At 37.6% G+C, this 17641-nt stretch overlaps 1 protein-coding gene across 3 annotated transcripts in view; it reads right to left on the bottom strand.

Annotated features, from left to right (window-relative positions):
• The window catches only part of LOC150078996 (kinesin-like protein KIF21A), a 755520-nt gene that overhangs the window by 42939 nt on the left and 694940 nt on the right, over positions 1 to 17641 (bottom strand). For all 3 annotated transcript variants that reach the window (XM_090383539.1, XM_090383541.1, XM_090383540.1), the window contains one exon: positions 2240 to 2404. In XM_090383539.1, the coding sequence (XP_090239665.1) occupies positions 2240 to 2404 (165 nt within the window). The remainder of the gene's footprint in view (positions 1 to 2239; positions 2405 to 17641) is intronic.

The following is a 17641-nucleotide window of genomic DNA, read 5'->3' as shown; positions in this document are numbered from 1 at the left end:
TGAATATCGTTGTACGATGTGGACAATCATCATCTAGTGCAAGAGTCATTTCTTCTAAGCACTGGTCTATGGTTAAACCACGCACGAAATTATACCGCAAAACTGTCCTTATCTCATTTCGTGACCACGATGCCATCCAAGCACTTTACACTCTCACTACTAATGAATAACTGAGCCCATCGACTTGGCGCGGCGGCTACTATGCACGTATGAACATGTCTCAACATGCAACAACAAGCAGCTTCCTGTGATTTATTGTTGCGTCATATTGCAAAACTTTCCTAGTACCCTTTGTATATACCCTTCATTTTCTTAATTTTATCTCTAACAACTTTGGCACTGATCATCTGATTAACAGAAGGATGCAAACTTTACCCAGCACAATTTTTATTTCTAACATTGTATTAATCATACTGTGGCAAGGGCACATTTAAAGGCTATAAGATATTCAGTGGTGAAATATTCCCTCATTTCATGATTTTGTTGCTGCTTGGCATTCTTGGTTTCACCACAGCTTGGGGGAGCATAGTAGGGAGTTTTTAGAAATGCAATTGCTGCTGCATGGATAATGCACTCTGTGACATATGTCAACTGCATCATCAATTGATTCCTGATGGATTGTAACAGGATCAAATTCTGTTAGTTGTGAAAATGTGTCCCAATCTGCCTATCAAATTCACACTGCGGAATTATAGATTTTTCCACTCTATATGGTGGATATAGTGGGGAAGTGGTAATTTCCTCAGGAATTTCATTCCATCTCCCATGATATCCACCATATAGAGTGGATAAATCCCAAGAGAGTTTTAAAGGACAGTTAGGTTAATTAATGACCCATCTCTAACAAAATCACTCCACTCTCTTTCTCACAGATGTTCTGTTTCTGACCCATGCCTTTTCTATAGATACTTCTATGGACACTGTTCTTCTGAACTGGCTTCTACAATTCACACCCACTCTTCCAAACCAGTCCGAACACCTGCCACAACTAGTCAGCATCCTTTACCTCCAACTTCAAACTCACAGAACCAACGTTTCTTCTTCATAATTTATTCCTTAAATTCCGTTTTCTGGAATAACCTCCCGTCATACGTATGTCCTGAAAAATATAATCTACAGAAATTGAAGTCTAATGTCAACAAGTATCTTCTTTCATCTTCTCAACCTTCAACCCACGTGTGGTACTAAGTACTATAGGCTCTAATACTTCTTGTGCTCGGGTTTTCATTAAAAAAAAAAAAAAAAAAAACCCTGAAATGTTATAAATTTACTTAATAAATAAAGTTTATAAATTAATTTTTTACATAAATTTAATCGTTTTTCAGATAAAATGAATAATATGTGATAAACTATTAAATGAGTTATTGAGTAATAAAAATTTTAATGAAAGGAAAGAGCAGAGCATTTCAATAATGGTTTGCTTTAATATTACAGAAATGCTATCCCCTATCATATTCCCTAATATTCTTCTCCTGCTATTCCTCTCCTCATCCTATTTTTTACTACCACTTTTGAAATCACATTTTTGGTTTCTATAATAAACAAACTCTTGTAATTTGAATATCACAAATTTTCAAACTACTTTGCTTAACTCACACAGATTCTCCTCACTGTGAAAGGTCTTTTGCATATAAAGGTCAATGTGAAATAACCTGTTTTATTCATCTGCAATATCGATGACTTTTGCCATATCCATTACATAATAGTTTGTTCTGATCCATTTTCTTTTTTGTATTCGCATAAGTGAAAAACGTTTTCCCCATTTCTTTACTACTTAACCCAATAATTTCTCATAACCAGCCTATCTCTTTCTGTGGTTCTATTAAAAATCTATTTATAACTGTTGTAAGCCTCAGTACTTTTCAGTGCTCCCATGACATCTTTTTTATGTTCTGTTAAATTGGCTGGCTCCATAATTATCCATCTTAGCATCCTCCTCATGCTATATTTTCTTAATGTTGTGGTATATTCATGACTTCTTTGACTAATTCTTTAAATGTATTTCGTAGTTCCCTGTCTTTGTCCTCTCTATGCTGTCTGTCCATTTAAATCTTATGCTGGCACAGTCCCCTTCTTTGAAATTACAACCCAGGCCCTTACAAATATAAATAAGTGATGTATGGAATACTGCTACACTTTAATGACAAAAATTAGTTTGTTTTTAAGAAAGAAAATATAACATGCAGATTTATTTATTTTTAAACATAATTCAGTTTATAAAAACAATGTTTCAACTTACATTTTCAAATCCCATATTCTCACACCATTGCCAGCGGCAGAAAATAATGAGGTACCATAATGATTCAGTGCAATATCATTAATCCTTGTTTCTTCTGAAGGAAACTGAACTGTTTTTGATGATATATCAAGTTGAGAAGATCCACTACTCACTATACCAGAAGAACTGAAATGAAGAACATAATTATTACATATTCCTGCCCTTTCATTTATGTTTGTGAAAAACTCAAATAAGTACTAAATCAGTTTATAAATATGACTCAATATTTAAACACTATGTATGAAAATAGAATAAAGGTCTTTATGATATATAAATGACACATTTTATAAATGAAATGTATGTATGTGTACATGCATCTAATTATTCCACATATAGCAGGGAATAGCTTAGTTTCCAAAATTACGGACATCTAATTGATATAAGAGATTTCTTAGATGCTTTATACATGGAATCTTTAAGCAATACATAATTCACTTCAAAATGAAATTAATTATGCTGCTTTTGAGGAAATCCAATACCCCACTGTTTACAAATGAGATAATTTAAAATTATATGTGTCTCTGAGATGACTGATCAGAAGGTCATATATTACATTTATAGAAAAATCACAACAGAATTCTCACAAAATATGGAAAAAAAAAAAAAAAATGAAAAACTGTAATCCAGAGAAGTTCATAAATAAATATATATTACCATTCAGAGGCAATTGTTTGCTTCTGGAATTGGAAAAAAAAAAAGTGGGCAACATGGCAACCTAGCCCTTCAGGTTTTTAATTTTATTTGATTTTTCCATCAAAGAAGTAAAATTTGGAGGAAGAAGTTTGAAACAAACATATTGTCAGTGGCGTAACTATGCAATGCAGTGCACTGGGACCCATGACCAAAAGGGAGGCCCACTGCCCTCCTGCCCGAAACAGAAAAAAAAAATTAATTTTTAGTAAAAATGTAAGTTTTTTAGTTATGTTTATGGTAAAATTCACTATGTATATGAACAATAATTATTGTTACACAAAGCATGTTTATTGGTAGCTATCTGCAGAATACAAGCAAAACTGCAGTGAATAGAGATGAAATGATATTAGCATATCTGCTGCTTCCTGGGCAATTAAGGAACTGCGGCAGCCAAATTCAAATAGGGACCCATTTATTGGGGGTCATTATTACTGAGTACAGTATAACTATTGCACCTATAATATTTCTGAGTATTACTGGGTGGTTGGGCCTGCGGGGAATTTTTCCCCCCCACAGTTTATATGTCAAAATCCAATCCTTTTAGCCATTCCAAACTGGTTAAACTTATCTGATTGGTTCTTACTCGTGCAAATGCTGCCTGCAGGACATATACTCCTTGGACGGCGATCTCTACAAATTTCCAATCGATAAGAAATATAGGCAAAACGTACTCGGTCGACTTTCTTCCCAGTACCATGGAACAGGACATTAGAAGCTGCCATGAATCCATCTCTCCAGTGTTCAAACTTTTTCTGGAGTCATAATGCTGTTTTTTTTTTGTTTCTTTTTCCCATCTTTGTTTATTATGTTGTGTAATTTCTTTTATGTAAACCCCTGGCTTGTCGCCATGAAGGAAATTGTATATGGCAATGTGTGCTTTCTGTATTTAATTTATTATATACAAGCTGACTAGACGAACTCATTGGTCTAGTCAGCTTGCATATATGATTGAGATTTCCCGATTTGCTAGTGGCATTAAATAAAATTATCATACAATCGTACGAAAAGTCAGAAGCCGTCCAGATTAAAAATAATATTGAAAATTTAGATTTTCTATTAACCACTGTACTGATAGAAAAAATCTTGTCGAGTATTAATTCAACATCAACGATTTAGCAAAGAATATGGATACTGGTCAAGCTGCATTGGGCATAGGAACATTGTATAATCAAGTAAAAAAAAATAAGAAATGAATTTGAAAAGATCATCAAGGAAGCATCATCTATTGTGCAGAAACGGGGCATACCTTGTGAACTTGCAAATGAATGGAGGCAATTTGTTAAGAAACATTTTGATGAACTGGCAGAGGACTACCAATTTGAAAATGCCAAACTGCTATTTAAAGTTAACATTTTTTATTATGAAATTGACTTAGTGATTGCCCAACTGTGCGTTTCAAGGACTAAATACATTTTCTGACTTGTTTGCATTTCTTACTACAACTCAATTAATCCAAATGGATGAAAATTCCATTATAAAAAAAAATGCAAAGAAGGTGTAAAAGAAATTTTCAAGTGGCTTTTCAGAATCATTTTAAATGCAATTACTACTTTGAGTAAAGTCACTAAAAAGTGAAATTGCAAAAATTAAAACTATTTGCAAATTTGCAGAACTAGTCATAGTAAAATACTACGATATGAGTGCTAGTTTTTCAGAAGTGTGCTCCTTATTGATATTATTTTTGACAATTCCGGTTACTGTATCAACCGCGGAATTCTCTTTCTCGAAATTAAAATTAATTAAGAATTATTTGAGAAACACCATGGGACAACAACATCTATCGGCGCTAGCACTGATTAGCATAAAAGCACAAGAAGCTGAAAGAATGGCCATTTCTAAATTAATTAATGATTTTGCCAATGCCAAATCTAGATGAAAACCATTCAAAATTACGTGTCAATATATTAAATTTTCAGAATTTATTTTTCATTTTTATATTTACATAATCTTATTTTTTGTTTTTATATTGTATTGATAAAGATTTTAAACACACATTTACCATTGTATTGTTAATATTTTATTTTCACCAAAACAAATATTTTCAGGGAGGCCCACACTAAACTTTGAATTGCAGCCCACTTTTCTAGTTATGCCGCTGCATATTGCCTTTCATTTAAGTGCTTTGAAATTGTAATGAGTATTTATTTTTAATTTTTCCTAAATTACAAGCTGTTATTTTTTATTTCTATATGAAACTAAACTTTCTAGGCAGTTATCTCCATACAGTAAATTCTCTCCATCATATAATGTAAGGTTCTGCTTTCCTCAAAAACAATCCTGCAGTTACATAACACTACAACAAATATATTTGAAACCATTTAAGAGGAATCAAATTCAAGGCTTAGACCTAAAATGCATGGGATGCATATAAAGCCCATGGACTGGAGATGTGCAAATCTATCCCAGATTCACAAAGGGGTACAAAGAGTGTCATGTTAAATTACTGACCTATTACAGACCTATTAGCTTAACTTCTGTTGTAGGAAAATAATGGAGTCACTAGATGCTGAAAGGGTGAGAGAAGTAATTAGCATTAGTAGAGGCATTTGATGCAAGACAGCAAGCTTATGCAGCATCAATCAAAAAAAAAAAAAACCCACTTCCACTTCACCCCTCTGTTCGTTCAAAATACCTGTCCAGCTGAGCCTTAAACTTAATTAGGCTATCAACCTCCAGACAAGGGATGGAAGTCTGTTCCACCAACCAACCACCCGCTGGCTAAAGGCAAATTTCCGCACGTCTATCCTACATCTGTCTTTCCTCAATTTGAATTTATGCCCTCTCAGGTGATTATTCTGAGCTAGAGGAAGAATCCCATCAGCATTGATTGAGCATGCTCAAACCATTCAAGGCTTTATACACCTCTATCAGATCACCTCGCTGGTGCCTAGTCCCCAGACACTGTAATTTGCAAAACTTAAGCCTTTCTTTGTAAGAGCACCCCTTTGTTCCATTCACTAATCTTGTTGCCCTTCTCTGTACTCGTTCCAGCAGCTCTACATCCTTCTTGAAATGAGGCCTCCAGACCTGTATACAGTACTCTAGGTGTGGCCTGACCATTGCCTTATACAAGGGAATAATCACCTCCTTATCCCTGCTGGAAAAATTCCTGTATATCATTGACAATACACCATGAGCTACTCTTGCAGCCCATCTGCACTGCTCAGAGAACTTCATATCTGCCTGCACAACCACCCCCAAGTCCCTTTCATTCTCTACCACTGTCAGTGTAGTACCACAGAGTTGATACGTTGCTCTGGGGTAGCTGTTTCCCATGTGTAGTACTTTACATTTGTCAATGTTAAACTTCATTTGCCACCTCTCAGCCCATCTGCTCAACCTTTCCAGATCCTGCTGCAGCAGCATAGTGTCAGTAGTGTCCTTGACAACCCTGCCAACCTTTGTATCATCTGCAAACTTGGACATTAAGCTTGATATACCATCATCAATATCATTTATAAATACAGAAAACAATAATGGACCCAACACTGAACCCTGAGGGACTCCACTAATAACATTAGTCCACGATGAGCAGTGTCCATTGATTACCACTCTCTGTCTTCTCCCCCTCAACCACCCCTTTATCCATAGCAGCAATTTGCCTCCAATGTCACACTGCTCCAATTTGTGTAGCAGTCTTCCATGTGCAACAGTATCAAAAGCCTTTCTAAGATCCAAGTATATAATATCAAAGCTATTCCCTGCATCCAGTTCTTTTGTGACTGCATCATAGTATTCAATCAAGTTGGTCAGGCAAGACTTCCCCTTAACAAAACCATGCTGTGTCTGACCTATAACTGAAGTCTTGTCTAAATGATCCTGCAGTGCTTCTTTAACCAGTGCCTCCATTAATTTTCCTGGAACAGAAGTTAAGCTCACAGGTCTATAATTACTTGTGTCAGCCTTTGATCCTCCTTTGTGAATTGGGGTCACATTTGCACATTTCCAGTCTATGGGTACCTCCCCTGAGTCCAAGGAAGCTCTCATAATTATGGCTAAGGGTTTGCTTACTTCCTTTGCTGCCTCCTTTAATATAACTGGATAGATCCCATCCACCCCAGGTGCCTTTCTTGTGTTTATCTTCAACAATTTCTCCTCCACTTTACTCCCAGTTATTTCAAGATTCTGTAGCTTACTGCTAGAGTTGAATACACCTCTGGCATTCCCCTCGCTGAATAACTCCTCATGTGTGAATGTCGATGCAAAATATTCATTTAGTTTGAATGAATTCTGCTACCTGAGCAGGATCATCAACAGTTGACCCATCAATATCAAGTGGACCAATCTGATTCATCCCCTTCCTTCTAGAGTTTACATAAGTAAAGAACTCTTTGCTGTTTTTCTTTGCATCCCTTGCCAAGGATTTCTCGTAATCTGCCTTCGCCTGCCTAACCTCCTTTGTAACTTGGTTGCATATCAACTTGTATCTATCATAGGCTTCTGTGGCATGTGTTAATTTGTAAGTATCCCATGCATTTTTTGTCTCTGCCATATGCCTCATTAGTTCATCTGACATCCATTTTGGCCTAAACCTTGAACAATATTTGTTAGTTGGTATGTAAAGCCTAGTAGCTTCCAAGATATGTTCTTTGAATGCTTCCCATTTTGAATTTGCTGTTGGTAACATCATCAGTTGGTCCCACTGTATAGAATTTGAATACTGTCTCAGTCCATCGTAGTCGCCTTTACGGAAGCAATAACCATTCCCTTTACTCCTAATGGTAGTTACCTCTTTGAGTAAATCCCACTTCAGCACACTGTGATCACTGCCACCTAGTGGTTCATTTATCTGCAGATTCTTAATGCATGAAGAATCACTGCTGATAATCAAATCAAGAGTATTACTCCCTCTAGTTGCCTCCACAACATGCTGATGTAGAAAACAATCATCCAATAAATCCACAAAAGCCCTGCTAGCGTGTGAGTGACCAGCCCCCAAATTCCAGTCAATATCTGGGAAATTAAAATCTCCCATTATAAGACTCTCTGATTTACTGGCCCACTCTATTTCCCTGTACAGTTTCTTATTATACTCATCAGAGTCATTAGGCCTATAGCACACTCCTACTCTCAATTTTGATCTCCCAATGCTTATGTCACACCAAACTGACTCAACACTGCACTGTCCAGTGATGTCGACTGGCTTCACTTCCTTGGTTTTGTGTTTCTTAACTAATAGCATAACCCCTCCCCCCTTCCTATCCAGTCTATCCTTTCTGTAGACGTTGTACTCCCCAAATTCCAGTTCTGCCTTCCTTATATCTATGTGACACCACGTCTCTGATATCCCAACAATATCTGCCTTTGATGTTTTGAGCAATACCTCAAATTCATCAAATTTGTTTACTAAACTCCTAGCATTGGTGTACACGCAAGTATACCTGCACCTGTTTCTATTCTTAGCTACCCTAACACAACCCATGCGTTTACTTGTACCGCAATGGCTCCCAGCAGTCTCTGAAATATCATGCATCTTGTTTTTCAGGCTTCTGCTCATTCTGATAGAAGCAGTGCAAGAATCTCTTTCACCTCTGCCAGTGGCTACTGTCAATCTATTGGTCTTTGTCTCCCCCCCAAGCTAGCAGTTTTCCGACCCACCTAACACTGCCTCGATAGCATCAGCAAATATTCTTGCACCCTTTGTATTTAAGTGTATCCCATCCCTGTAGAAGCAATCTCTCCTGTTTACAAGTACAGTCCAGGCTGAAAAAAATTCTACCCCTTGAGCCTTGCACAATCTTTCCAGGGCCGAATTGATCGACAAGGCTCTCATCATATACTCCCTCCTATCGTGTCTGAGCAGAATTGCAGACACTTTCAAATTCAACCCTAATTCTCGGCTTTTGTTCAACGGTGACCTGTACTTGTTAAGTAATTCTGACGTCTTCTGCAGGACCATCTGCAGTTATACTAATATCACAGCATTGGTTTCTCAAGGGGCAATCTTTTCTGACCAATTTGATTGGATACTATGATGCAGTGACAAAGGAACTGGATGCAAAAAATAATTTTGATACCATATACTTGGATTTCAACTGTTGTACATAATAGACTGCTGTGAAAATTGGAGCAGTGTGGCATTAAGGACAAATTGCTGCTATGGATAAAGGGATGGTTGCATATGAGAAGACAGAAAGTTGTTATCAATATATACTGCTCTTCTTGTACTAATGTTACCAATAGAGTCCCCAAGCGGGACTCTATTGGTAACATTAGTACATAAGTCCTCTTGGGCCTACTGTTGTTTTCTGTATTTTTTAATGATATCGATGAAAGTATATTTGGGTTAATGTTTAAGTTTGCAGATGATACAAAGGTTGTTTTGTCTATTACATACAGGATGCTACAAGGGGGGGTATCAAAAAGTTTGTACCCTTACCTGGAAATAATAGCCCTAGAAATGTGAAACTTCACAGGAACTTTAATCCATTTCTATGTACTCTCCGTGTATAATAACACATTTCTCCCATCTATGGATCTGTTGTTTAATGCCTTGATCATAGAAGTCTGCACTCTTTTTCTTGAAACCGCGATTCCACTTCATTGATACCTTTTTGGGAGGAGGGGAGGACGTGTGCTTCCACTGCCTGGACATGTCTTTAGTCTCTGGATCATACTGGTACATCCAGCATTCGTCATTTGTCACCAACCGATCAAAAAAGTTCTCAACATCTCCATTACACAAATCCAACAGTTGCTGGAACATTACATTCAACACTGCTTCTGCAAAAGCATCAGCAATCTTGGAACCCATTGTGCGGAGACCTAAGACCTATGCAGATGGTTACGTAAAATGCTGTGGGCAGACCCGTAACTAATTCCCACTGCATTTTGTCAATTTCCTGAGCTTTCTTGCCCTGCAAATGCAGGAACTTGATCACTGCTCGATACTCCACTTTGTCAACCATCGTGTCCTTCCTCAGATTCCGGGCTCCACCTATGGTGTACGATCACCTATGGGAATGAAATTTCACATGTTAGTTATTGAATATGTAGACAATATATATTAAAAACGGTATCTTCCCACTGATATTTTATCTAGGTCAGGGTACAAACTTTTTGACACCCCCCCTCGTAAATGACAGTATGCTACTGCAACAAGATTAAAGTGGGATTACTGCTGTATATAGGTAGCAGTAATCCCACATTAATGTACCAACTGTGTGCACTATACTCAGGGTAGTGGAAAATGAAAAAGATCTCAGGATAATTGTGCAGTCAGATATGAAGTTTTCTAAGGAGTGCAGATAGGCTGCCAGGACAGCACATGGGGTTTTGTCTATTATATACAGGAATTTTGCTAGCAGGGATAAGGAGTGATTATTTCATTGTAGAAGGAAATGATCAGGCCTCACCTTGTTTACTGCATACAAGCCCGAAGGCCTCATTTTCGGAAAGATGTAGAGTTCCTGGAGTGGGTACAGAGAAGGGCAAATGAGACTGATGAAGGGAATAAAGGGCTGCTTTAGTTCTGTAAACTGCAGTGTCTATAGACTAGATACCTGCGAGTTGTTCTAATTGAGTGTTTAAACTTTGATCAAAGCTCAATGCTGATGGGATTGTTCCTCTTGTTCAGACTATGCACATGAGGAAGAATTAGAAAAATTGTTGAAGGGGATGGATAGGTGAAATGGGAAGGGTGATTTTTTTATTTTTAATTTTTCCTAAATTACTAGCTGTTATTTTTTATTTCTATATGAAACTGATGCTGTATTGGCTTTCTTTCTTGCATCATTTTCTGCCACTAATATCAATACTAAAGTATTTTATTTGTTTTATATCCACTGTAAATAGTAGTTTATTGTAAACTTAATTATAAAGTTATCAAAATTTTGGCCTTCGTTTTATTTTGTCATTTCAACATATGATTGGTGAAAAATATTTAAAATTATATCAATACTAAGTATTTTTGAATATTTGAAAATATTTGATTCTTTTCTCAAATCAACTGTGAAAAAAAAAAAAAAAAAAAAAACCCACACGGGAAGGGAATTGATAACCTTTTAACCAATAGGAAAGCTATTATCAGAAGTCCATGCAAATGAAAAGTCTTAGTTAAACCTAAGTTTTCAAGTCAGTTTTTGAAGTCATAATTCAATGGTAGACAGTTTTCCATTTTATTGTTGTTGTTGATTTCGGAATTCATAAAGTGTCCTCATTTATTTTGTTAAATTCTATCCTTGTTTGTGAGAAGGATAAATAGTCTATATCAGCAAATGTTTTCCTATATGTACTATATAATTTCTGTTCATTATTAAAGCCAAGGAAAGCTAGGGGGAGGGGATTGTTCATATGCCTTAGAAATGAAAGGGTGAGATAAAAGTTTAGAGGCTACTGACAAAAATCATAAAAAAAAGTATGCTATCTCAATCAGATAGGTGGTTCTGACTGATGGAACTGGAATGCATCCATGCGCAGGTAAATAAGGTATGAGCAGTGCTACATGGTTGTCCAGGGGCATGTGCAGACCCATAATTAGCAAATTGGCCTGCACACAGGTTTCCTGAAGACAGGTTGTAAAGTGTATACTTAGTCCAATGTGGGGTCATATCACTTGGCCCAAGTAATATTGCATAGTAGTTGGTTCATTATTGTGACTTTGGATTGTTGTTGACATAGCTATTTGTTTGTTTGATTTCCCTACTAAGCCTTGAAGAACTCTACCTCTACGTGGTCTAGGTCGGGCAGCTGAGGTGATGCTCCAGCTGGCAGAGTGAGCTATTTTGGCCACAGTTCTAAATTCTGCAGTTTTGGGTTTTTGCTTTTGTTTTGAGTTGTCATATTTTGCTCTGTTGTGGTTTTTCAATTTGATTTGTATTATTATTTTGTTTAATGACTCGAAGACTGAGGAAGATTCCTGGGCTTCTGGTGGAAGTGCCGTAGACCTTGGAAGAAGAGGAATCAGAGGAAGAGGTTCTTCCTGAATATGGTCCAAAGGATACTAGAGGAGCTGGGGCAAGTCATGGGCCCTCTGTTTTTTTGTTTGTTATTTGGTTTTTAGGAGAATTAGGAACTAAGGCCATATTGCTCCAGGGATATGGGGTGGTCATTCCCTGACCTTTTTCGCATCCTCCATATTTGGTGGTCACGGACTCGAACCCCGGTCTAATCAAGAAGCATGATTGCTCCAGATGGGGCCCTCTTGAGTGTGAAAATAGACCAATGAAGAAGTGCTTGACATGGATGGGTTTAGAGAACTTAATAAGTATTGAGAAATAAAACTGCAGGTGTTGGCAACCTGTTGCATGGAGTTTCCAACAAAAGTTTTTTGGAATCTTTCTAAAGAGAAACCAGGCATGCACAAGCTTATTGACTTTGGATTCCAACTTCTCCAATACCTTGATGGGAGAATTCTGTATGGGTTCACAGACTTCATGATCTTGCAAAAGAGAGAGAGGGCTTTGCAGATACAATCAGTTTTTTACATATTATTAAGGATTTTATCATTTCCGAGGGCAAGGTCATGGTTTCATTTGATGTGGTTTCCCTGTTCACTTCTGTCCCTGCGAAGCAGACTGTTGCTTGTGCGAGGCAACTTTTGGATGGGGGATGCTACCTTGAAGGACAGGACTTCACTCTCTACTAATGACATCCCTCAATTTGTGTTTGACTGGTAGCACGATCGTATTTAACAACTCTTTGTTTCATCAGATTCAAGGCATGGGGTGCCTTGAATCTGAAACTGACAGGGGTGCCCCTGTCAGTTCTGTCATAGCTAATATTGCTATGAAGGAACTTGACAGTCGTATATTTTTGAACCTACCTGTTTCCATCACCCTCTGGTTTCGGTATGTCAAAGATGTCTTTGCTGTTGTCTCTAGGGGATCAGAAACTTGACTCCTTCAATATCTCAATTCCCTTTCACCCTTCATTCAATTTACTATTGAACTAGAAACAAATAATACTCTTCCTTTCTGAGACGGCTTAGTCCAATGTGGGGCCTCTGGGGCCCCACATTGGACTAAGTATACACTTTACAACCTGTCTTCAGGCCAATTTCTAATTATGGGTCTGCACATGCCCCTGGACAACCATGTAGCACTGCTCATACCTTATTTACCTGTGCATGGATGCATTCCAGTTCCATTAGTGGTTTGATTTGATTTTGGTTTTTATGGTGCAAGGGCGGCTAAGGCCATGATGTGCCAAGTCCAGTATTTAAAAAGAATAGGACCCAAGTAACTTAAAAATGATATATCAGTATATACAAATGATTAAAAGACAAGTGAATTTAGATAATAAATTCAGGTAAAAATAGATGTATACAGTGTGCATACTAAAAACATTTATATATACGAGTATAAGGGTTTGTAATTTTTAAAAATTTAAAAATTGCAGACATATTGTCTTTGTCAGCTAAAATCTGTATATGTTAAAATCTTATGAGTGTATAACGCTCATTCAGATGATTAAAAGCGATAAAACATAAACAGCATTCATTTAAAAATCTATGACAATAAGTAAAGACATGTTTCACAGTTAAAATGGTGTCAGAGTGCCCGCACATTGGACAGTCATGAGCTCTCAGAAGAAAAGCATGTGTCAGATGGCTGTGTCCTATGCAGAGCCAAGCTAGAACAACTTCCTCCTTACAGTCCCTGCGAAAACTAGATGGCCATTGTTCGATTACAGGCTTAATCTCGCATAGCTTATTTTCAGCCTGCCCATGCCAAGAGTGCTGCTATCGGGAAACCAGTTTTTTTCGAATGCCTATAGTCTGTATAGAGGTTACAGAATGTAGAGTATAGGTGCCTGTTATAACTCTTGTCTGGCAGACAAGAGTTATAACAAGTGACTGATTTGGCTGCAGAGTTTGCTAAATCATTTCCCAGGATCCCAATGTGGCTGGGGATCCAGCAGAAATGAATATCAAATTCCAATTCAGAAAGGGAATGTATCAAGGGAACAAGACTGGATGAGGATTGCACCTCGTTGATGACAAAGCCTATAATGAACTAAGAGAATCGGTATATATAATGCATTTTTGATGGTGGTGTATTTGTATGTGATCCAAGGCTAGTTCAATTGCACGCAACTCTGCAGTGAATATGCTGCATTCAGCAGGGATCTGCTCAAATATGGTAGCATCTGGGAAGAAAGCTGCAGATCAAACAGACACCTCTGACTTCGAACCATCTGTGAAGACAGGCAAGAAGTCAGAATGTTCAAATCGGTGGGCTGAAAAGAGCTGCAGGTAGACATCAGATGGAGTATTATCCTTCCACAGTTGCTAAGAGAGAAGTTGCAGGAACATGTGCATGCCAGGGTAGAAGGGATTGCATAGGCGATGGGGAAATGCTGTCTACTACAATGTCCAAATTTCTGAATAGGCCTTGGATACAAATACAGAATGGATGATTGGCTGTCTTATGAGTGTTGTACAGATTTTCCCAGCATGGCTTAAAAAAACAGATGTCCATGTGGCATGGTCTGGCAGGGATTTAGGTCTAACAGCATACAGCAGAGACAACTGTTTTCAGCAAAGGGACAAAGGCGGTTCATTAGTTTCAACATAAGACTTTGGACAGGAGATGTTCTAAATGCACCAGTAGCAATGCGGACAGCCTGGTGGTGGATGGGATCAAGCCATCGAAGGATGCTGTTCCTGGCAGACACATACACTTGACACCCATAATCTTATTTTGACCACACAAGTGTATGATAGAAATGGAGTAATGTGCACCAGTCTGCACCACCAACAGGTATAAGAGAGAGCATGGAGAGGATTCAGCCCTTTCGTGCATTTGGTGCGTAGCTAACGGATGTGATGGAGAAATATCAGTTATCTCCAAATAGGCCTACAAGGCTGGGACAATTCATATTGAACAATTAGACTTTATGCCAGCCGGTATTCAAATAGACAAATTTCAATCCTGCAACTAAAACACTTTATTTACAATAAAATAAAATACAAGCGTATAAAACGAAATGAAATGAAAAAAGAAAATAATAATAATAAAATATATAGTAGTCTAAAACTGATGTGATTTAATTTACCATAAAATAAAAAATATAAATAAAATAAAGTATGATGATAAAAGCGATAAAAACAGTTAATAAAATACCATAACAACTGTAGCTTTCGGAGACGAGACAGCGGTCTCCTTTCTCAATAGCATATTTCTGCTGTGTGGCACATCCTTAAATAGCAGATCCACGGCACTCGTCACATGGTTCCTCAGGAATATGGCTGGAATTTCCCATTTATGCACCGGAACCGTTTTTTTGTCAAATATGCCCAAGAACTTTGTTTTTGCTACTACTAGAATGGTGCTTTGTCCAAGTCTTAAAGTCTTAATTCAGGTTGGGGTGAAGATCTTGTGGCAAAAATGGATGCAAACAGTCTTCTCTGATGAGAACCTGAAACCATTGCCCAGGAGATAAGCCGATAAATGCCCATTAGTGGTAACCAATTGGAGATTTCTAAAGTATGAACAGAGCTTTCTAATTGCAGTTATACCCCTAGTGTTCTGGATAGGTGTGAGTTGTAAGCTAGCGATTTTGTCACTCGATCAAATCCTCCCCACAATAATGAGTTTATCTCTATTGCCAACATACCTTATTATCCGGGCATGTTAGAACGTCTTGCTAGAATTTTATGCTCTTACCGTATACGATGTGTGCAATTACCTGGTAGGTAATTACATTCCATTATTTCTAGAGTGAAAACACCTATTCCTCCTATTTTATGGAGTGGTTCCAGTTATCACATTACATGTCCGGATTGCGGGATGTGTTATGTTGGTGAGACTGCCAGGATATTAAAAGATAGTGTTTCGAAGCATGAGGTGTTCAAAGTTAGTTGCTCTCCGCAACTAACTTTGAACACTTTGCTGTGGCTGAACATTACTGGGTTGAGCAGCATAAACTTAATCCCTGACGTGAAATTGAAACTGTCAACTATTCACGTGATTATCGCCAGTGCTTGTGGTTTGAGGCATTGTCAGCTGTAACAGTACTATGAATTGTAATAGGGGAGTTCACATACACCCCAATTATGGAGTCTGCCATACTACAGTGTGATGAGCACTGGTGTTCCTTATGCATGTGTAATACAGTGTTATCGGCACCAGAGTTGTGATATATGATCATGCTCAGTCGTCTTCTGTTATTTTATCCAATGTATACATATTCACAGTACACAGAATAGCTGATGAAGGGACATCTCGCCCCAAAAACTTCTATTTTATTGTCTTTTACTTATATATATATATATATATTTTTTTAAACATCTTTATGTATTTTAACGCTTTTATTTTATATCTGTTTTAGTACTTTATTTATGTATATATCTGTTTTAGTACTTTATTTATGTATATATCTATTTATTTATTTATTTTAATAAAGTTTAATTTAAACCGGTCTGTTGGTCGTTACTACAAATTATATAGTGGTGAAATCATGTTTAACCCCAGAGTAAAGCTCTGTTCACCACCATCTGCTGGGAATCATTGGGGTACAAATAAACACATAGGTTGTGTTAGGGTAGCTAAGAAAAAGAACAGGTGCATGTACACTTGCGTGTACACCAATGATAGGAGTTTAGTAAATAAATTTGATGAATTTGAGGTATTGCTCAAAACATCAAAGGCAGATATTGTGGGGATTTCAGAGGTGTGGTGTCACACAGATATAAGGAGTACAATGTCTACAGAAAGGATAGACAGGATAGGAAGGGAGGAGGGGTTATGCTATTAGTTAAGAAATACATAAAATCCAAGGAAGTTAAGCCAGTCAACATCGCTGGACAGTGCAGTGTCGAGTCAGTTTGGTGTGACATAAGCATTGGGAGATCAAAATTGAGAGTAGAAGTGTGCTATAGGCCTAATGACTCTGATGAGTATAATAAGAAACTGTAATAGAGTGGGGAAATAGAGTGGGCCACTAAATCAGAGACTCTTATAATGGGGGATTTTAATTTCCCAGATATTGACTGGAATTTGGGGGCTGGTCACTCACACAGTAGCAAGGCTTTTGTGGATTTATTGGATGATTGTTTTCTACATCAGCATGTTCGGGAGGCAATTGGAGGGAGCAATACGCTTGATTTGATTATCAGTAGTGATTCTTCATGCATTAAGAATCTGCAGGTAAATGAACCACTAGGTGGCAGTGATCACAGTGTGCTGAAGTGGGATTTACTCAAGGAGTTAACAACCATCGGGGTAAAGGGAAGGGTTATTGCTTTCGTAAAGGCGACTACAATGGTCTGAGACAGTATTTAAATTCTATACAGTGGGACCAACTGATGATATTACCAACAGCACACTCAAAATGGGAAGCATTCAAAGAACTTATCTTGGAAGCTACTAGGCCATACCAACTAAGAAATATTGTTCAAGGTTTAGGCCTAAATGGATGTCAGATGAACTAATGAGACATATGGCAGAAAAGAAAAATTCATGGGATATATATAAATTAACATGTGACACAGAAGCCTATCATAGATATAAGTTGGTCTGTAACCAAGTTACAAAGGAGGTTAGGCAGGCGAAGGCAGATTACGAGAAATCTTTGGCAAGGGCTGCAAAGAAAAACAGCAAGGATTTCTTTACTTATGTAAACTCTAGAAGGAAGGGGATGAATCAGATTGGTCCACTTGATATCGATGGGTCAACTGTTGATGATCCTGCTGAGGTAGCTAACAAATTTAATCAATATTTTGCATCT

This window comes from Mastigoproctus giganteus, chromosome 10, assembly GCF_048544385.1.
Source record: "Mastigoproctus giganteus isolate SK-2022 chromosome 10, ASM4854438v1, whole genome shotgun sequence".
Lineage (NCBI taxonomy): Eukaryota > Metazoa > Arthropoda > Arachnida > Uropygi > Thelyphonidae > Mastigoproctus > Mastigoproctus giganteus.
The sequence above is the reverse complement of the archived record's forward strand: the minus strand, read 5'-3'. Positions and strand labels throughout refer to the sequence as shown.